The 23064-nt window shown below is 37.7% G+C and overlaps 1 protein-coding gene and 1 long non-coding RNA gene across 2 annotated transcripts; one reads left to right on the top strand and one right to left on the bottom strand.

Annotated features, from left to right (window-relative positions):
- Positions 1 to 981: 981 nt before the first annotated feature.
- On the bottom strand, positions 982 to 5797 carry LOC145767607 (uncharacterized). Its single transcript, XR_014288818.1, has 3 exons — positions 5629 to 5797; positions 2015 to 2101; positions 982 to 1099 (listed from the first exon to the last, which is right to left on the bottom strand). It is a non-coding gene; the product is annotated as an uncharacterized LOC145767607 (long non-coding RNA).
- Positions 5798 to 10430: 4633 nt separating this feature from the next.
- LOC145766328 (EF-hand domain-containing family member C2-like) lies at positions 10431 to 22769 on the top strand. Its single transcript, XM_082578014.1, has 17 exons — positions 10431 to 10596; positions 11902 to 12090; positions 12815 to 12940; positions 13331 to 13461; positions 13861 to 13978; positions 14515 to 14655; positions 15161 to 15271; positions 15711 to 15818; positions 16598 to 16736; positions 16833 to 16998; positions 17341 to 17483; positions 17962 to 18158; positions 18484 to 18617; positions 18999 to 19143; positions 19883 to 20022; positions 20735 to 20837; positions 22323 to 22769. Exons 1-17 carry the CDS (start codon positions 10555 to 10557, stop codon positions 22425 to 22427), a joined length of 2238 nt encoding a protein of 745 aa, XP_082434140.1. The 5' UTR covers positions 10431 to 10554; the 3' UTR covers positions 22428 to 22769.
- Positions 22770 to 23064: the final 295 nt, after the last annotated feature.

The raw sequence follows: 23064 nt of genomic DNA, 5'->3' as shown, positions 1-23064 counted from the left end.
GTACTACTGCTAACCTTGCCAAAGCGCTCCAACTGCAAGCAGTGAGCTTTGCGCAATGCATAGCAAGGTGCCTCCAGTAATTTTGCTTGTTCAATTTCATTTTGTGTTTGTTTAAAAGATCAACAAAAGTCGTTTGAGACAACTAAAAAATCTCAAAGTCTAGACAAATGCTGATCGAGGTGTATATCATATTAGTATGGGTTGCCCACAAACCTTTGAATCACTGTGTGGGTAGCCCATGGTCTGCCCATAAAAAATGTGGGCAGTCCATGGTCTGCGCATAAAAAATGTGGGCAGCCCATGGCCTGCCCATGAAAAATGTGGGTAGCCCATGGTCTGCCCATAAAAAATGTGGGCAGCCCATGGCCTGCCCATGAAAAATGTGGGTAGCCCATGATCTGCCCATAAAAAATGTGGGCTGCCCATGTTCTGCCCATAAAAAATGTGGGCAGCCCATGGTCTGCCCATAAACAAAGTGGGCAGCCCATGGTCTGCCCATAAACAAAGTGGGAAGCCCATCAATATTTCATGCTTAGCCCCTGATCAATAATTTTATGTGGCTAAATTTCTTAAAATGCATTTATATGATCACGCATTTGAAGATTGGAAGTTTTATATTCCACCTTGTCATTTAGCAACACATTCTGCAAGAAAGCCCATATTGGGCGCATATGGCAAAAACAAAAAAACCCACATAAAACCCACATGCCCACAAGCCCATTAAAATAGTATATGGTGCCCATATGGGCTTGCTGGCTGGGACAGAGCATGCAGTAGCCTACTTTCAGCAATCAAACAGTCGTTTTCCCTCCTGTGACTAGTGTTAGCAAGGGGATGCCAAACGAGCATTTTTTCGGAGGATTTTGGGCTTGGTAGCTTTCCAATGAAAAACAGGGTTTCAAAACTTGCAATCGCAACGCCTTCAAACAACAGAAAGTAAAAAGCACTACTACACTTGACACAAAAATATACCGCACGATGTAGTCAACCAACATGTATTTTAATAAAGTGAAAGAAGAATTTAACAATATTTCTGTGAAGTCATCTATTGCTGAGCAGGATAGTTCTTCGGTCTCCACATTGGGTGTACCCACTGGGCCTAAACAATAGATCAAAACAGAAGAGTTTGCGATGAAGTCAGAATTTCCAAAAACAGAAACTGTTCGACATAGTTAATTTACATATTAACAATTTTATGCTTGAATACAATGTACAACGGGCATATTTATGTGATTGGTCAATTGCAGTGGCTGTACCAAATGCTACGTGATCAGCTGGACGTGATCAAGAGAATGACATGCATGCAACAACTTGACTATAACTTGTGTCAAGAATTCAGATTCTTAGAAATCGCCCGATAGCTCAATTGGTTAGCGCGTCACTTCTGCAACGAAGAAACTTCAAGATCAAACGGCGCTGGTTCGACTCTCGGGATGTGCGCTTGAGCAAGACACGTTAAGGACTGCTCTCCATTCAGCGGCATCTAATGGATGGAATAATTCCCCCGCAACAAGATTTCAACAATCGAAAACTACACTCTGTCTATCTCGGTGACCGGGCCTGCGCCAGTGATTCAAAGCCTCTACAAGTATGCAAAACTGCCAGGATTAAGCTCTGCAAGAAGCTTTCCCAGTCCGAGGATAAAGATTCAATCAATCCATTAATCAATCAAATATGATAGAAAATGGTCTTATAAAACTAGATCCAGAGCGCATGAGTCAACCACACAATAATGTCCACCAACAAATATCGCAGCTTCACTAAAACGTGTGCATGGGATGTTCTCGAATTATGCAAAGTGGATAGAGTGCTTCACTGATAACATTTGATCTTTTCCCACACAGCAAATCAGTCCTTTTAACGTCTGCAGATGTTGAACCAATTTAAAAAAGTTCTGATTTGTTGTTTGGATTGATTATATGCAGCAATTCCCTGTTACAATTGAAGCTATGCTGCATTTTAAATAAAACTCTTCGGAATCATAACACTCTTAAAAATGTGCATTTTTGCTTACCATAGTAGGGTAGATGCCAAGTCGTAGATCTCTCTCCGCTAATCGGGCATCCATTTCATACTTGTAGCGAAAGTCACCATAAGGTACCTAAGTGTAAAACAAAATTAAGCTTTGACATACCTTCAAACAAAACTACTTGTAAATGTGGCGATAAATTTGAAATCAGTCAAAAAGGTCATTGGAATACTCGGCATGCGACAACTCAGCTAGCCTAGTAAATTTGAGCTACCACACTGTCCAAGTCAGCAAAGGAAAATTTTTCACCTAGCTTCGGACTTGCTTGGTCATCACTTGCTAAACTGGTTTTGCTGACTTGTGACATGCCAAGTTTCGGTTTACTCAGTTTCATCATTTGCGAATTTTAGCCACTTGCTGAAATGCTCAGTTCACAACTGCTGACTTGTAGGAGACTCATCAAAAACAAGTAGGTTAATGTACAACCAGTAAATTGTTGTACCACCACACTTTATGTACCATAACGCTGTATTTTGACTTTGTACGAAAAGTTAACTCTGTGATTGCTGCAATCGGGGCTCCAAAAGAAGAAATTTACTAATTAAAACAATATGTGGCATCACATAAACATACTGAAGTCTTTGCCGTAATTGTACTTTGAAGATGCCAATGCATGTTGAAATAGCAAAACTGCAGTTTAAAATTTAGCAGCTTTCTCTAGTTGCATAATTGAGATTGAATTGGAACTCTTGAATAATAAGGGCTAAACCTAATTAACACATCAAGTAAGCTAGTCTCTGTGTTAAAATTCCCATAGTAATGGTGAGAATAACCAGAGTTCTTCTAGACCAGAGGTGACGAACCTGCGGCCCGCGGGCCGCATGCGGCCCGTCAAAGAATTTTGTGCGGCCCGTAAACAATTTGACAATCGCTCATGCGTTAAAGACAAAAGACATCTCAAAGCTGTTTTATGCCTTCACTGGTACACCTTTCCTTTGCTATTTTCTTGCCCTAAAGTCCAGTGGTTCCCAACCGGGAGAGAATTCCCCACTAGGGGGAAAATTTTCAGGGGGAATTTGGTTTTAGGATTGTAAACCTTTTAAGCCTAGTAAGTTGGCCTAGATTAGAGCGTTAAAGAGGAAATTATTATTAGATTAACTCCCGATTATTTAAGTGCACTGACAATCTGACATGGATGCAATCCATCACGTAGGCCTACTCCTTTTTCATTTAAATACTGGATGGCTTTCATGAGGAAACGTAACCAAACGAGTGTTTGAGCTCATAGACAAGCTTAAATTATTTTTTGACTTTTAAATAAAATTGAAATTTGTTTGTGGATTGCTGAATGATGACAGATGGATTAGATTCCTTTCTTATTTGGTTGATATGTTTGGTCCATTGAATAAACTAAATCTGAAAATGCAAGGGAAAACACCAATATACGGTATATATTCAATTGCCATCTCTGTTTAAAGCAGATTGCTCATCAACATGGGTTATCTGTATCCATGAGCCATTGACATATTGATACAATGGAAATTTACAAACTGTAGGCTACTGCTTCCATGATGGTTCAAGAAAGGTTGGAAGAGAGTGATTGATTTATGTCATCGTCATTTGGAGATTGTCGGTACTAGAAGGCTCTGCTGTCTTCTTCGCGAGGGGAGTACGTTTTGTCTGGCCTCTACATTTCGACCAGGCTGGTTTGGGTGGCCCTTCCAGGAGTAGATACCAGTACCGCTCAGCACTTGAAGATGCTTTGGAAGCTTGAAGCTTTCACTAGCAAGCTTGATAATAATTGAAAGAGAAAAGTTAGAATGAACAATTGAACATGTTCCCATGTTTAAAGAATTATCATTGGTGCTGGTTGTTGATGGCAAAGAACAAGTTCTTCTAGAGTTGGAAAAAGAATTGACTTTGCAACATCTCACAGCATTAGAATTAGAACTGGAATTCATTCGATATTTTCCTAAAATTTATGACGATGAGCTTGATTTAATGCAAAATTCATTCACATTGCTGGTGGAAAAACTTCTCGATAAATTGCAGGATGAAGTTTTAGAACTCAAAACGGATTCTTGCGCAACAGACTTATTCAGAAAGATATCAATCACTGGATTTTGGCCATTGATGTGTAATTCCTATCCGAAAGTGGCAGAGAAAGCTACTCGAAGTATCCTTCCATTTGCTTCCACTTATCTATGCGAATCAGATTTTTCAACTCTTGCAAATGAAAACAAAACAAAGAAACAGATTAGACGTGGAGAATGATAATCGTTGTGCTCTTTCCAATACTCTTCCACGACATTCATGAGTTATCGAAAAAAAATCACAAGATTCACACAGACTGTTAAATGCATTGACTCTTAGAATTTTGAATGCCTATTCTTTGAATAAAATACTTTTCAGCTACGTTCTTCTTTAATTAAATTATTTTAGTTTGAAAAGGAATATTACCAGCTAAAAAGGTTATTACTAGTGAAAGTTTAGTTTATCTTCCAAAACTTAGATTAAAATATTAATGTAAACGAGTTTTTAACAAACTAAATTTATAGGGGGGGGGGGGGGGATTTAGATTTGAATATCGACCAAAAGGGCCCACCAGGTAAAAAAGGTTGGCAACCACTGCCCTAAACACTAACTTTCAGGGTTTAAAGTTAAAAAATAGGAAAGTTATAAGGTAAAGGTGTCGTCGTCGTCGTGTGAGCGTCTGGGGCCGAGGGTCTATCCTTTTACCACCCCAGATTCACGATGTTCCCGGACTAAGGTGTGGTGTGTAAAGGTGTGAAAACACTATTCACCAATTTTGGTCGATTCCAATCTATGACGTCATGGAATTTTGACGATTAAAAAGTTGTGTGGCCCGATAACTCATGTGTAATTGACAAAGTGGCCCGCGACAGCAAAAAGGTTCGTCACCCCTGTTCTAGACCATTTTCAAACAACAAAAAGTTCTACCTTTTGACTAATCTTTTACAAATGTAACTTTGCATTATTAAAAACTGAGAACAATGCATGCATATGAAATAATTCACTGATGATAAAATTTGATTGCATTTTCAAGCTAGTTTGTCATCACAAAGTAAGCTAATGCTAAGAATGTGTTAAAGCTGTACTTTGCACAAATGTGCATGTCCATTGTCCAAAACCAAACATCTACTGATATGTACCATCATACTATGGAACAGGAGTCACCAAACTTTTTTCTCTGAGGGCCAGATTGCTGCGAGATTAGTAGCTGCGGGCCGGATGCGAATTGCGAAAAGATATACAACTATTTAGAATCTCCATTGACTTGAATTGAGCAAAATAAATAACAATTCAGCGGTGGAATAGCAAAGTTGTGATGAAAATCGAAAGGTTGCTGGAACAGTTATCCCTGGCCCCTGCTGTGATGTCTAGTCTGGCTGGTAGGATTTGCCTACACAGAGATATCGTACTGATCAAACATTGGTGTTTTGAACAACAAAGTTTGTGATGTCATAAGAAGAAACAATATGGAATAATCGTTAACAGGTTGCATGTAGCTCAACAGCAACGTTAGTCCTTAACAAAAAGTTTGATAACTTTTTTCCTTAATAGTTGTAGTGCAGCTGTTATTTCCGCAGCACGTGGCGGGCCGTAGTTTGGTGATCCCTGCTATAGAGTATACTTACTCTTTTGTCAAAGAATCCCCGATACTGTTGGCGCTTGGAGAGATGAATAGTTCCACACAGTGCACATCCTAATGCCCACATGATACCAACACAAGGTAGAACTTCAACCCAAGTCATAACGAAAACTTATCGCCTACTGCCTACAATCTTATGAATTATTTCAAGTATATACTCTGCAATTTATAACAGCTTGTTGTTTTTGTGATTGCATACTGGGTTATTTATGACTCTGAAACCAATAAGTACCTACATAAAGATGAATAAACATTCTATGAAACAATATTGATGGGGGTTTATCTGGAGCTGGTATACAAGTTCCCCCCCTTGGTAACTCATGACAAAGACAGGATTCAACCAAACATATAGGGTGAAACTACTTTACCTTTGCTTTACTGTTCACACACTTCAATCCACATGTTTTGGTCAATTCCTCTTTGTCATGAGTTGCCAAGGGGGGGGGGGGGGGGGGGGGACTTGTATACTAGCTCCGTTTATCTTTATGTAAATGCGGTAATTATCGGTTTCAGAGTCATAAATAACCAAGTATGCAATCACAAAAATAACGTATTGACATTATTTGTGAATTGACCATGTAGACCTAGTTGTGTAAAAACTGAAGTTCATATGAAATGCAGATTATGAACTTTTATATGTGCTACATGTACATAGTGACTCTACTTTAACAACGGTTGTTAATTTAATGAAAGGATGGTACTACAGTTAGGCCTACTTGATGACAGGCAGAAGCAGCACCTGGACTAGGAAACCAAGGTTATTTGGTGCTGCCAGTCTTTTCTCTACATTATATAGGCCTATGTGTTCTATTGTGTAATTATACTACTTGATTTTTTCTCTGCTGGAAGGGCAAATAAAACACATCTCTCTCTCCGGTTAGTGAATATCAACAATTCATTTTACACAAACACATTCATAAAGGAAAGAATTACTGTGGCCTCAATAATACACATTTCCATTTTAGCACATCTGTGTAGGGCAGTAGGAAATCAAACCACCGTTTAATGAGATGTAATTGATTATTATGTATAGCCTGAGGTATAGTGCTTCTACTTTTACAAAACTAGATTACCACTTGTATTACCACATTTGTCCTCAGATTACTACATTTTTACTGTGATTTTCTTCCGAGTTTAACCATATTTCGACTTACTTATGTTTACCCACTTGTTGCCATGGCTACAATCAGGTGTTGCCAAAGTTAGGAAGGGTTAGACTTAGGAATAAGGTTAGGGTTTTGATCTTTACCCAGAACTAAAAAAAACTTCCAAAATGCAAGTTTTTTTTTCAACAGCTTTAAACTTTTCTCAAATTACGACAGAATTCCTTATCTGGCAATGCTATTATTTGGCTATATTTACACTATATAGTGTAAAATAAGGTCTAAAACAACTATAATACTCAGTTTATTAACAGTACCGGTTATTTTCAGTTATTAAAACGTCCAAAATAAGTAAGCAAAGTACTGTAAGCTTACTTGACACCGCAGCTAGAATCTGAAAGACATCTTGACTATGAATATGATCACATGGTCACCCTATGTTCAAAGTCAAAAGTCAGGACGCATTCCAAAATCAAATCGAAAACAGCGGAACATGCTAGTCGCATGCTATTATAAGTAGTTTTTTGCATATCTGTTCGATTTCGGAAGACAACAGTTTAAATGCTCTAATTTATTGATGGTATTTTATGTTAAATTTTCAAAACTATAATTTCCGCATTTTGGCAACATTTCCACACAAAATTTCCATATTACCACTAAATTACCACACATTTTTCATTACCACATTTTCACCACAAGCATGATAAAACTTCCACAATTGTGGTAATTACCACAAAAGTGGAAGCACTGCTGAGGTAGGTACTGTATTTGCTATGGTACGGTATAGTTGCCAACTCATACAATCAGCTCTAATAACATGATCCATTGCCTCAGCAACAAAGACCAAATTAATCCTTAAATGTGAACCACCACACTAATTTTGTGAAAAAGATTAAGTTAAATAAACATTTCTAGCCCCCCACCAGTGGCGTAGCTAGGAAATGTGCCGCCCGGGGCGGATTCAGATTTTGCCGCCTCTTCAAGAAAAAGCATGTGAAAATGAAATTTTTTTAATTGACTTAAAGTGGAATTATTGTATGATTTGAACTAGTACCGCGTAGCAAATAATTTTGAAAGGAAGGATTTTAAGGGCCGGCGGGCGAAGCCTGACGGCGTCCTCGCCAAAGACGACACCCAGCGGCGGGGGGTTTGGGGGGCCTCCCCCAGAAAATTTTGAAAAATTACTTTGGATTTGGTGCATTCTGAGAGCATTTTCAACAAAAATGTGGGTATAAATCCCCTAGTATAAATATTCCTATAAAATGGTGCTGTCCGGTGGCATAGCAAAAGGATAAGATCATGTTTTCTTGGGAATTTTTTGGTAACTTAATAAAGCTAAGTCTCTACCTATGTTTTCTTGTTGCTAATTCCTGGCTGAGATGGTTGGTATTGGCAAAACTCGCTCATTTAATGGAGTTTCGTTTAAAATTAGGCAAACTTTGTTTTAGAAACATAGAGACTGAAAGCATCATTTTCAATATCGTGACGTCACATGCGTGCCAAAGGGGGGGTCGTAACCCCCAAACCCCTCCTTCCCCTTGGCTACGCCACTGTTTTGAACGTTGCCATTCTGTTTGCTTTTATTTTCCGCGTACTTTTGCATTATCAACAACAACAAAAAAAAACGTCCTGTCTGAAAGTGCCGCCCGGGGCGGTCCGCCCCCCCCCCCCCCTAGCTACGCCACTGCCCCCAGCAGTCCTTACAGATTACTGCTTTGCAGTTTGCATTTTCTGCAACCTTGAGGCTTGATCTGGTATTGGTATATTCTTTCATTTGAAAATGGCAGCGCTCTTCACTGAGGTAACAACTAGAACATCACACAACTAAGGCGAAAGTGAAAATTGAAAAAATTAAACTAATCGGGAAAAAATGATGGTTTGCAAAAGAGAGTTTTTTGGCGCTAAAAGCAACTACTGTACTTTCAATTCTCTATTTTCGCAAACCATCATTTTTTTATAGTTTCGGGAGAGAGTTTGCTTTTTTATACCAAAGACAGGCAAGACACAACAATAACACAGGGTTGAGCATTACAACAGTATATTACATATTTACAAATAGTTCAACATATCAAACGTTTTCGACTTAACTTAAGTCCTCATCAGGAATCTGTAAATAATTATAAACTACAATAAATTTCACTTCTTGACAGTGACTACCGTAACTAACTAAAAGCATCGAGAAACACGCACGATTGAAAGCACTGGAGTGGAAAACATACAGACAGACGAAAAATTACATTAAGAAAAGGCAACTGCATGATTAAGTTACAAACGAATTTGCACCACGGAGTACGTGATACAACTAGGCTAATAAATATTAAGGAGAATGGAGGCGCCACTGGCAAATAATTGTTTGTTTAGATTTGGATTGTAGCGTTTGATTAACAACGCTTCCTGAATTTTTGTGTCAAATTGGGATTTGCCTTTGCGTAAAATTTTAAATGAGTCAGCAGAGAATTTTTGATCTGTGCAAAAAGAACAATCCATGATATGGTCCTTGATGGCACTTTTCTTTAAGTCTCTAAAGTTCAGATGCTCCCGTACTCTCGTGGTCAAATGTCTGGTGGACATACCGATTTCCCGATTAGTTTTCTTTTTTCAATTTCTCTTTCGCCTGAGTTGTGTGATGTTCTAGGTTTTTCCCTTCACTCAGGGGAAGGATAAACTTTAGAACATGACCATATAATCGACAAGGAAGAAATTTTAATTTTCCGTTTTCGAAACCCACATCTTTTTTCTTACAGTTCATGCTTCTTTTTTTTCCTTATTAACTGTGTACTGGTTTACTTTTTCGAAACCCACACTACGTTTCTTTACATCTCATGCTTTACTTCTTTCCTTGTTGATTCTGTGGTCATGTTCTAGTCTAGTGTTTACACAGCGAAAAATTCTTCAGTTTATGTTTGGTTTTCAAACTTTAAAAGTAAAAACAGAATAAAGCTTATGTATTCGTTGCATATTCTGCATCTATACAAGCTTGTGTTCATCGCTTCTTGCAATGCCGACTGCCCAGATACAACTTTGCAAAGTTTCTTTAAACTGTAAACCGACAAGTGCACAGTGCACACCCATATTAAAGTGTAAATCAAGCACCATACATTTATGGTAGAAAAATTGACTGATGATTAACCAAATTTTTGTTGAATCGGGGCAGGGTTGAAAAAAAAATTAAAACTTGATAAAAAAAAAATCATTAAACAAAATTTTTTACACTTTGAATCAAATCAGATTAATCATATTTCTTATTGCACCTGATTGCGCTGCTGCTCAGGATTTTACTTATTTCTAAATAAAACTGACTTTAGTTCAGTTTGTTTTTATGTTTTACAATCACAACAAAAAACAATATGTGCCAAACACAGCAGAGGTCTAAAGAAAGGTAGAAGCAACAAAACTTGGACGTTATAACGTGCATGATACCAAAGCAGGACAATCAGTTTAAAATATAGCACGCTTGCAATGCAACACCTTAATTTATGAATTATTTCACTAATAAAACACTATAAAGGAGTCAATTTTTATTCTTGTATAAATCATTCTCAAAGATTGTTGAAAAACAGTCCAGATTTAAGAAAAAAAATAATTGTTCCGAAAAAAAAATGCCTTTTACGTAAAGAATTAATTTTTTGCAGCAAATGTTGAAAAAAAAAGATTATCACCTTTAAGTGTTACCATAGTGACGCTTGAACAGCGATGTCTGAAAGAAACATAGAGTTGCTTTGAGCTTTGTTCATCTATCCTTAGTTCTGTTGTGATTTTTTCCTCTAAGCTTGTGAGTTTGTTGCATTTTAACATTTCAAAGTTTGAAAATGGCTCTCCCATACTTGCCGGGAAATTCTTTTAACAAATGTGTAAGTAATTAGCATAAGTTAATTCAAAATTCAGATTTGTTAAACAATGGTTGCTAAGTCCTTTATGCTAGCAGTTAACAGTTGTTGTTTTTGCATAGTTGTTTTCTTTTCTTTGTTTTTTTATACTACTTTTGTAGGGTATTCTATTTTTTGATATTTGAATAAAATCATAGGATTTTACTTGACTATCGCAGCAGTTTACAGCTTTTTGTTTTTAATTTTAATAAACATCAGCCTATCTTATTTCAACGTAATTTGCCGATGCTTGACATTTATAAGTTGAAAACAGGGGAAGCAGCTGACTTGATGAATAATATAGTCCTTTTCTGCTTACTGTCTGTTGTGGAATCTAGATTGTTATAGTGCTATTTTGTATTGTTTATAGTTGTACTGTATAGGCTACTACGGTATTCTCGCAACGGACAAAATAAAACATTCGCTCTTTATTAGATCAGAGGTTTTCAACTTGGGCGTCGCAACCTCTGTGGGAGTTGTAAGCCATTTTTGCGGGGTTGCGAGACGTCTGAAAATCCAGTGTATCATTTTCAATTTTTTTTTGCCAAAAAAAAGTTAAAAACTGTGTTTTTTTCACAATCAACTACCGGTAGCCTATTCTACGACCTGTGCTGGTTACTCTATTGTTTAAGCTTTCAGACATTGCAAAGGCTTTAACAATAGAAAAGCATTTGGTATTTTTAGAGACTATTCCGAGATAGTTTTCACTTAGTTCCTGTATGTTGCTTTGTGCCAACTAAAGTTAAACAGTAACCACGCTATGACAAAAAAACAAGGTTGAAAACCCCTGTATTAGACATAGTGTAGCCTATAAGTCAAGTCTAATAGCTTAGTCTACAGCTTTCAATATGTGGTTACTTGGATATAACAATCAATTTCTTATGAAAAATTAATTAAAAAAAACTTTGCTAGATTTCAATGTAGACTCTTCTAAGGCTATAGGCCTATAGGACTTTATTGAAAATGCAAAGAAAGTGAATTATTGATATAAGAACTGCTGCCAATAGAAAAAATAAACAAACTCATTTTCAATAATACAGGCTAATTAAAACTCCCTTAATCATGAATATTCTCAGTAGCACCAATGCAGGTATGGTTTGATGTAGCCTATGTTTCAAACGTTTTGGTTATTAAGCCTAGAAAATAGGCTGACCATTAGCTTTGGCCCTAGTGGCTTAAAGAAAACTTGAAACAAAATTTTAGCTGAATAAAATAGGTATTTATTGTATGGAACAAAAGTTGTCTGTTTTTTATAATTAACCAATTCTTATTTTTTGGTGCATCATTTAGCTTGGCAAGGAAAAGTTCCACAAATCCCATCACTTCGACTACAGAAATGAGGTTTCTATGCTAGTCGGTGAAGAAAAACCTGGCATTGGAGGAGAGTTACTTCGAGGACAAAAAATTAAATCTAAACACAGCGTATTTCCTAAGGGAGATGGCAGCAATGCTCCTGCATGGGTCGCATTTGATAGACAGGTTTCTCAAAACATGTTTTGATTTTGAATTTCCTTGTTATGATTATAAGCTTGTAATTATATCAATTTAATCACCTTAAAAATGTCTTTTTCAGTATCGTAGTCAAATATATTTTTGTGGGATGAAGAAGGCATATCAGTTAATTAATTACAACTTTTTGAACCTGGTTGATTTTATATATTAGTAGGTTACTTGGTATTTCCCATTGTTTGGTTGCAAAATTGATGGGTCCTTGTATAACTTCTGCTTCTTTATAACATTGAGAAACTAAAAAGAGAGGATGAGAGACATCAGCATGGTTTTCATCACTCATTTTGAATCAAGATTAGTATTCACACCATCGACAAATTGAGTTATCAATAGTAAAAGTTATATAGTAGACATTACACGTCAACTCAAAAGTTTCTACAAGTATGCAAAACTACCAGGAATAACCTATTAAGACTTTTTCCAGCAGATAAAGATTCAAAACCAACTATATAACCTAACCATTATCATTTGCCGCCGCTTCAACTGATACCAAAGTTGTAGCGATCCCAATAGGCCTACTGGAGTGAGTGGTTACAGTTATCGCAAAAATGAAATGTATTGTGAAACCACAGTAGCCTGTCATGTGATTAATTTACAAGAACATTGGGACTACATCACAAAGATCATTCTCAAAAAATTGACGTAAATACCATAGACCATTATGCAACAAGCATTGAGAAAGTAATTGTTCTAGGTTCTCTCCTTTCGAGCATACTTTCAAGAGGGTGTCCATGAGAAGCGAGAAGAACAATACAGAATAAGAGAATGCAAAATATATTTCTATCTTGAAGATGATTCCATTCAAGTTATTGAACCTCAGGTGAACACACATGTTTTTAAGAGACTTTTTTGTATATGAAACTATACCTAAATGTTTATATTTTCAGATTCAATAAGGTTTTACTACAACCTGCTAAATTTGCATTAAACTTTCTTAACCTGCTCAATTTGCAGTACAATTCTTTATGTTTTGAGAAATTGTAATAGTAGATGATGAAAATTATTGTTAAGAAAACAGTTAAGTTCTACACCGGCATATAGCTTAATCAAAACACAGTAAGTAATCACAGTAGCCTACTGTAACAAGCTAACACTATGGTTCAAGAACATATATAACGTGTTAAAATCGCTTAGATCTTTAGTCTTTACGCTGCTGATGATGTGCTGTTGTGGTTTTACTGATTTAGTTGATCATCATATGCTATAACAGGTGAAGAATGCTGGAATTCCACAAGGTACCTTAATCAGGCGTCACAGGATCCCTTTACCTGCACCAAATGATGACGACTTTTACACTGTTGAGCACTTCAATGTGGGGAATGAGCTTGTCTTTTATGGAAGGTTTGGCTATTTTTCTAAAAAATGCTCACATAGGCCTATGTTTAAAATATAAATTACTATATCTAAATCACTGTTTAGTGCAAAACGAAAGGAACATTTAGTGATCTAATGAAAGTTGTCAGGTCCTGAAAACCTAATCCAGACCAACTATCTGGTTGAGACGTTGACTGATTCGTTACCAAGTGCACATTGCACAACGTTGAACATTAACGAGGTTGTAAGAGCTAAATGTGTTCTTCGTTAACAAAGCTGAGGCTGTTGAGAAGGAGCGATCTTCCTGGCGTCAGCACTACCTGACTACTCACTATGGAACAGCGAGCATTGGATCAGCAATGTAGGCTAACCGCGTGAACGTCAATGAAAATAACTTTAAACTAAACAGATTTGTTAAATATTCAGAAAATTCAAGCTTACGTCATGCGACCAGTTTACGAAGAATTTTTTACGAAAGCTGGGCGTAAGAATAAACACTCCTGATACCATCCCAAATGACCCATACCACACAATGAGGAAAGAGGTAGGCACGGGGAAAGCTTGCATTATAGCATGCTTTTTATTCAGCACAAAGCTATGGAAGGTTCTTCTTGATAGGTAGTACCCCAGACACACTGTACCATTGAAACGTCTAACCCGGCCGCAATGCAACCCGGCCAGTGCGTCCACTTATCAGTCTTATTATTTAGTATATAATTTATATAATTTGTAATAGCTTATCTTCGTTAGGTCTGTTTGTTTGTTGTATCCAGGCTTACACCCGGTGGTTGAAGATTTAGATTAAGTGGACAGGAAGGCAAGGAAGCCAATCTTCGTGTCCACCTTCATGCATGCCTTTAAGTGTCCTGCCACAGACACTGCCGCATGCTCTTGAGCGGTGTCGAACCGGCGTTCTTTCGATTGCCGCTCCAGGGTTCTAACCTACAACAAAGCTTTATTTACTTACCCTTTTTATTTCTTTCACGTATAGATTGCACTTGGGTCCAAAGATAAGAATGTTTATTTTTATTTTCTTTGTTTTGACTCAAACTAAAGTTTTTAATCTTTATTTGATTTTAGATGGAAGCAAGTATGCAGCCGCTGCGTCCATACGAGCGTACGGACACACTGAAGCAGTTCTTGGACCATGATCGCCATGTTCTTCGATTTGAATGCTATTGGGATGATAGTGACTCCATGTTTGGAGACACAAGAGAAATGGTAGGCAGGGTGATATCTCAAGAATGCTTTTTGTTTCACACAACAGCGGAAAATCGGGTCGATGCTAAAGCTTTTTTGATAGTACTAAAAATGCCAGTTTGTTATAAAGAAGCTTCTAAATCCTAATGGATTAACTGAGTATGGTGTAATATCAATGTTAACATCATTCAGTAGCGAAGAATCATCTGGGTAACTGGAAGTTGCCAAGAGACAGACAAAGTTTAGCTAGGCTCACTCGTCTGCAGATACCTAGAATTGTGATGATTATACTTTGACTTTGGTATTCTTTGACCTAAAATATAAACTAGAAAAGACCTTGTCTGCACATGTAGCTTACCGGAGGAAGGTTATCTCAACTCACATATTCCATCTTTTTTACATTGATTTAACATTTGCATACGTTGGTTCAACGTCGTTAGATCATTGTATAAAAGACGAGTTTTGCTAGTTTAAATGCTCTTACAAACAGTTTCTTGAGCTCCTACAAACATTACAATTGTTTTAGATCCTTCACTACTTCCTTGCGGACGACACAATCGAAATACGAGAAACAATCCCTCTAAATGCAGGCCGGGATGCATGCTCTGTCTTCTTGAGAAGAGCCAGATTGCCTAAGGTACACAATTTCCTGTGCGTTTATTTGCTTGCTTCACTATAAAAGATTACAGAGTTTACACACAACGTAGTCTAAGCTTGTGGAAATGGCGTTTTATCTGTACGCTATCAAGACCAAGAAATTCTTTTTTTGTCTGAATTAAACAGAATATTATGTTTAATGGTGTTTTGCATTTAGTACAAATTCGAAGCTTAGTTAGGTTGCAGTAATAATAATCCTCCATGAAAGCATTTTTGGAAGCTTTATCTTGATAGTTTCGTGCATTTTCCCCAGGCTTTGAGGCGCCATCCTCGGTTCAGAGATGATTAAAAGTAGAGACTTTATGAAATTTTCTTCAAAACTTTCTCGGCTATCGGAAAAAAAATTTGATGCTTTGTTTTCAACAGTAACTGTTCAGTAACAAAACGCTGAAGATGTGAATGAAACGTTTTTTTTATAGAGTGCACCTTTGCCGCTCAGACAACCTGGAGAAAAGACAGACAGAACTGTCTTGAATGTGTTCGGGCCAATGGGTCACGGAGGACGTTACATTCTTGACAGCTTGAAGGTTTGTGCAATAAAACTAATCCAACTAGCCTGGTTATACCGTTATAGATTTATTATCACAGCAAAAAGTGCTGTTACTTACAAGATAATTTTTTTCCTTCTAACTATAAATACGTTTTACCAGTCGTGCTGTACGGTCTAGAATGCGTAAATTGGACATCATCAACAATGAAAAAATTCACTACCTCCCAAAATCACATCATGAGAAGCATGACCAACAAAAGGTTACTTGATCACACGAAAATAGAAGATCTTCTAACTATGACAAAACTACATCCAATTGCAGCAATAATAAAATCAAAAGTTTTAAAACTGTTCGGCCACACTAAAAGATCACAATTCGGAATCAGCAAAGTTTGCACAGAAGGCAAAGTAGAAGGAAAAAGAAAACGCGGCAGACTACCAAAACGATGGCAAGACAACATCCAATCATGGACCGGACTCAACTTGACGACACTGGGCGAGTTGGCTCAAAATCGCCACTCTTGGAAGCAAATAAGCCATGTTGATGCGCAATCTGCCGCACGCGGAGATAACGACCGATGATGATAAATACCTCGCCACATTTAGTTTAACTTATTCTAAGGACAAGCTCCTGCAGTGAGTAAGACGAAACGTATCGTATTGCAGCTTTGAGCGATGATAAACCTTCTCGCCATAATCAACTCTGCAGTTGTTGGTTATAAAGAAAAACAGCTTAGCAATGATTGAGACTTAGTCTTAGCCTGTAGACTCATTTGGAATCTTTGTGACATTAACATTGCATTGATTGTTTGACAGACCGGAGCTGTATACGAAGACTTTTACACCAGTGCTGATCTCGTAATTGGAGCGGCGCTCAACGTGTGGGGGCGAAAACTGGTTTTGTGTGATTGCGACAACTTCACAAAAGAATACTACAAGAGCAAGTTTGGTATTGGTAAGCTATTGGAACACTTCTTCACTGCAACTAAAATTTACGTTATTTTATCTTCTTTGCTCTATTTTATTGTTGAATCTCTCTGTGCTTCTTCAGACAACTTTGATCCTATCAAGTACAAGGCAGATCCTCCTATAAGAGCTCCACGCCCAGTGCCTCCGTACAATGGATTTGGCTCCGAGGAAGATTCACTCTGCTCTTGCATGGGTCTCATTCCCAAGCCTCCCCAGCGCGACTTCATTAAGTTTATGGAGAAGGATAGGTTTGTACTGACTTGTTAATGTTTTGGTCTAACAGGAAAATATTTACCAAAAAAGATCTTTCAAAGCTTGTTCTTGTTGCTGGCACGTTCATTTTAATGGCAAACTGTTTAAGAGAAAAGCAAAATGTTGACACCAAATTCATGTGGAAACTTTTGCCTACAGTAGGTACTGTTTTCATGGCCAGTGAAAGCAGCAAAAACTGATTTACCAGCTGAGAGGTCATAACCCGAGGCATAAAATCAACAGTATTTACAGATTAAACGTCTGCAGACGTTAAATCAATGTAAATAGAGACTGATTTTCTGGCTCGAGCTACTTTCACTGATATAAACTTTGTGTAGAAACGGATTGGAGAGCAACGTGTTACGGTTCGTTGCTTACATGGCCACAGACAACCCAATTGACAAAGACCGAAAGTTCATTGTCTCTTACTTCCTCTCTGACGACACGATCGCCTTCTTCGAGCCGCCTCAGAGGAACTCTGGTAAACGGATTGCGCTACTTAATTTATTTTTTTTTTTATTGAAAAAAGAGATAGGCATTGTGATGAGATTTTTGTTTTGGAAATAGTAACAATTTTACGACTTTGTCTAATTATAGTGTGAAATAATGATGGTGTGGCGTAACTTTGACATTGAGAGATGTTGTTTCAACACTTGTTTTGCTTTGGCCTACTTTCCGCCAGCTGATCTAGATTCTAGAATTTATCGGAAGCAACCAATCAAAGAAAACGTCAACATTTTTCTTTAATATTGAATAAAAAGTGTCTTAAGGAAACTTACACTTAAAGGACGCTTAAAGGCTGAAGGTGGACACGAAGATTGGCTTCCTCACCTTCCCGTCCACTTAGACTAATCTAAATCTTCAACTACCGGGTGTAAGCCTAGATATGGCAAAAATATAAAATCATTCAGTTTTATTGTCAATCCTCAAAACTTTGAAGATCTAAACGACATTTTCAGGAGTTATTGGCGGAAAATTCTTGGAACGTGGCCGCATCAAGAAGCCATCACAAGAACTGTTCAAGAGCGAAATGTCCGAGTACCTGACTGGTCAAGACCTCTACGTTGGCGCGAAAGTCAATTTCAGCAACTTTGAATTCGTCGTCACCGGTGCGGATGAATATGCCTTCCGTTACATGGAAGCTCACTCTGACGAGGTAAGTAGTCCTGCTACGAACGTTTCATTTGTAAAACATTTCACTTTTCCTTGTAAAACTGATGAAAACATAACATTACAAGCTCTTCAATTCACTTCACCAAGTTGAAACACACTTCTCTTTCTTCTGACTTTATTCCCACTTCAAGTGGGATCGCCGGTGTAGATTGTAGTCCTCCACATCATTTTGTCAGCAGCATCTTCCTCTTTCACTAAAGTTGTAATACACTTCTAAATCATTTTTTTAACACTATGTTGTTACAAAATCATTTTAGTCCTTTCGGAATTTAAAATAAATTTTTATTTATTGCATTTTTATTGTGAAGTATCCTGTCGCCAACATGAGCCTCATCATTGAGAAACTGAAGAAATGCACCAAGGACAAGAGCAAGGATATTAAAGAATTTTTCGTTCTCAACGATCCTGACAGCTCTGGACAGATCAGATACGAAAGCTTCAGGCAAGTACCCAGTAGCAAAGGTTGCTCGTTTTAGTTTTGCAAACGTTAAAACGACTTAAAGTGAAATTTTGGCTACAATTTAATGACGGGAGTCGAGTACAATATTTTGTGTCAAAAACGGGTGTATTAAATTTAAAATAATTAATTCAAGGTTTTTACTCAATAATACTTTCACGATGCTGAACATTTAGCTTTAGAACAGGTAACCTAAGTATAAATCAGACCAAGAACTAAAGCATTTTTCGTTCGATTGCATATCTTTACAATCTCATAACCCATGTAGCATAATGTTTTTAAGGTTCTCTCTTAAAGCGATCAATCGTTTTTATTATTGAATCCAAATTGTGTCTCATAACCTGAGTATTGACGTCATTTGTGCAGAAACCTTCTGGCACAACTCGGTACGTTCTCAGAGCATGAAATCATGACTGTAGGTCGTAATTACGCCCGAAAACAACCCGACGAAATCGACCTTAATCTGGTGCTAGCAGTAGCCCAAGAGAAGCTTAGGAAAAAAGCGTTCGAGGTGGGTGGATAGAATGCAACCTTGCTCATAAAAAAAACTCTTGTCAATATCTCTTACTTACAACGTAGGCTGCATTCTTTTTCTTCACAAATCTACTTCTGCCAATGTGATTTTCACAAATAAGACATTGAATGTTTTTTTTATATAATCTTCTTGGGTAGTGTGCATAGCTATTTCAAAGGCAGCCACAATAGAAGGCAGCTTAGCCAATGAATATTTACCTTCATAATCTATTCATCATAGAAGAGCGCTTGGAAGCCCCGTTAGCTCAGTGATTACGCGCCCGCCTCAAGATCACGCGGCGCTGGTTCGACTCTCGGGGTGTGCGCTTGAGCAACGCATTTCAGGACTGCTCTCCATTCAGCGGCACCTAGTGAATGGAATAATTTCCCTGCAACAACACTTCAACAATCGGAAAACTTCACTCTGCCAATCTCAGTAACCGGCCCTGCATCAAGAGCTTCTACAAGTATGCGAAACTACTAGGAATAACCTATCAAGGCTTTGTCAGTCCGAGGATAAAGATTCAAAAACCAAACCAAAGATAGTATTAAAATCAGGGCTGTGGACTCGGAATCGTGAAGTCGGAGGGATTTTGGGGTGTCGGTGTCCCCCAGTTATAACACGAGGAGTCAGAGTCTCATCGTTTTCACCCGACTACAGCCCTGATTAAAATCACAATAGCGTAACGACAATAACAAATTACTGATGATAATAATTAAGTCTGTTGTACTTCCAGGACTTCCAGCGCCTTCTTGAAGCTTTCATGTTTGAAGACTTCTCCGACACTGGCAAAATTTCTTCCTACGAGGCCCGAACAATCACCAAAGCCTTCAAGCTTCCACTTTCAGACGACATCCTTCAAATCCTTATGGACAAGTAGGCTAAGAGTATTCTATTCAAAATAGGTTAATGTTTGCCAGTTGTGTTGAGAAAATTGTGGACACTTTGTTCAAACCTGTTGATGAAGTTCTCAGCTTCTTTCAGGCAAATAATGCGCCTTATGCTGATGTATTGCGTTCTGGGGTAAATTTTGTTTATGGGCTGTAGAAGTATCATATGGCGCCTTTGGGGAGTAAAAGCTTTCATATTGCGTTCATAAGCTCAAGTTGCCGTCATACATGTGGGGAGTAAATAAAATATCAAAAACTTGTAGACTTATATGATGTTTGAACCAGGGGCGTAGCCATGGACGGTTGGGAGTGCAACCGCCCCCCCCCCCCAAAACATTGTCTTCTGTCTTCAAAAATGGGTTTTTAATGCTATTACAACATTTTAATGACATTATATTACATGTTGAATACGGTATCCTAAATGTTTAGTTGCACTCAGTGGATATATTTTAAATGAACTCTTTATTTCAAATATTAAAATGTTTGCTCCCCCAACAATGGCTTTTGCCCTCCTAACATTTTCTTTCTGGCTACATCACTGATTTGAACCACCACTTAGCCGATTTATTTCCTTGACATGACAACATATTTTATCGTATACATTCCTATAGAGACATAGCTATGGAGTCTACTTTATCATTGTCGTGACTAAATTGCGTTTGCTTTCTTGTCTTCATGGATCGCTTTGTTTTTCTCAGGATGTCTGAGGATGGCTGCATCAAGTACAAAGAATTTGTTGCGAGTTTGAACTGGCGAGAGAACCCAGTTGAAGCAATCCAATATCAGCAGCTGCCGATCAGGGTAAGAATATGTCTGCTTTGAGATTAAAAACTGATGATAAACTTTAAGTTGTTAAACCTATCGTGTTTTCCATGGAGCAAACATTTCAACAGTGAGACCTGCGGTGTCTTTTTGTGTATCGTAAAGAACAAGTTGAAAGATGCAACGCAAAGATTTTGGTTGTTTCTTTTGGGAGGTTTTGGTTCAATTCCATGTCTAGTTATATCACAGGCTTTAAAACTGGTGCAGATTAAGGTGAATTGTCCATGAGCACACATCAATATGACACGAAAATTGAGAAATCTTCGGACGTTATAACACTTTAGTTCTTGTAGAATTGCAATAAACATTAAGCTAAAGTTTTAATGTTTTTATTACAAATATGTTATCTGTTTAATGCGCAGATGTTAGTTATTGACGAAAACACACTAATTCTGTGAAATCCGTCGTTTTTACATTGATTTAACGTTGCTCAGACGTTGAATCAATAAAAAAGGGCTAATTTGTGTGAGCTGGGTAAAATCTTTTTTTTAACAAAAAAATAACATAATCCATTTTGTCAAAGAAAATATTACTAACACATCTGAAGGCTATGAATAGCGAAGTGCAGTACGAGACGTAATCTTTTTCATGCCTAAAAAGGCTTAAACTTTATGTAAATTAACGTGACGTGTCAAGTATTTGCAATCGTCGATCCATGATGTAATGTGGATTCTTTGCGAACGTGGTTCGGCTTTACAGTAGAAGCAACTAAATTTTTCTTCTTTAATCAGCTCACTAGTCACGTTTTTTACTTGTTTACAAACGCATGGTTTTTCATGGCTTTGCTCACTTAGTCGTTTGGCAAGAGATTCGATTTGATTTGGCTAGTATATAAGGATAGCCAATTTATTGGGTTCGCCTGCGTTGGCTGGTGCCAAGCAGACAACTATTTCTGTCGCAGCTCTTTGGGACATGAAGTGCGCTAGCGCCATTTCCAGAATGAACTGAGATAAACTTCATCTTTTTGGAAACGTCTCACGTTAATCTTCTAGATCCATTTTAAATGGGGACGACAATTTAAATATAAAATCTTTTTGCCAAGTCGAGTGCAGCGGTAGCCATATTGTCGACGGATATGTGCGAATTTGTATCAGCGCTCTAGCTTATAAACTGTTAACTCCTGAATTCGTCAATACGAGTTCAATCCCTGGTTGGGTTTCACTCAAGTTTTAATGCACATGGCACTTAATTTTCGTCACAGCTAGTGCTGAGCATCAACGGACTATGGTCTTCTCAACTGGTTTGATACTGGAAATGTGGAATGTCATTGGTACAAGGCCTAATTTTTGGGGTCCAGAAATGTCATTGATACAGCCTAACGGACCCAAAGTATCATCCCGATGCTGCATGGTGTTTCCAGTTGGTCACGCTCGCTTTAAATGTAACGGTACACGAAAACTTTACCTACAACAGAATCCAAATATTACGATGATCGCTTTTCAGATATTTTACGTCTATTTGCAGCTCGACTCTTCCTGGATAAACGGAGAAATTACAAAGTCTGTCGCCGTTGAAAATATTGGCTATCACGCACTGATCGAGGATGTGTTTGGAAAACAAGATTCTTAAGCGTTTGAATTGAACTCTACACAAGCAAAGTATACCATTTTCACACAAATTTACTGTTTGAACAAAACTAAAATTGTGTGAAGATGTTGTGATTTGTCTAAGTTCTGGATGGAAGTCGAAAGACGTCAGATTTCCATTTTGTCTCCAAGTTACTGTGTGTGTTTGTTTTGTTAATTTCGATAATTCAATCGTTTACACTTGTATGCGCAATATTCATCCGCTTATTTAGGCTATAGCTAAACAAAACTTGGAAAAACATAGATTTCCTGTGATTAAATGCAAAGTATGTGGACACTTTTGTAGTTGCGTTTTTGATTGTGAATAAAATGTATCTGTGTCTTACGCTGCATTCACATTGGGTAGTTGCTAGTAGCTTGATTGATCCAATGTAGGCTATAAAAACAATAAAATGGATAATCCACCAAATTAAATTTCGCTGGCGACCCGCCAAGACCATGTAAAGTGTGGTTTTGGCTCGCAGTTAGAAAAAGGTTGCCGACCCCTGCTGTACGAAATACGGATGACTTAAGCTGATTTATGAATGTTTCAAAAGTGTTCAAGTAAACCGAAAAAAGAAGTTTACTCACACTTAGGTTACCCTTCCCACCAACTAAGTAGTGTCAAATTACTTCGCAAA

This window comes from Aplidium turbinatum, chromosome 3 (assembly GCF_918807975.1).
Source record: "Aplidium turbinatum chromosome 3, kaAplTurb1.1, whole genome shotgun sequence".
Classification (NCBI taxonomy): domain Eukaryota; kingdom Metazoa; phylum Chordata; class Ascidiacea; order Aplousobranchia; family Polyclinidae; genus Aplidium; species Aplidium turbinatum.
This window is presented reverse-complemented; position numbering and strand designations above follow the sequence as displayed.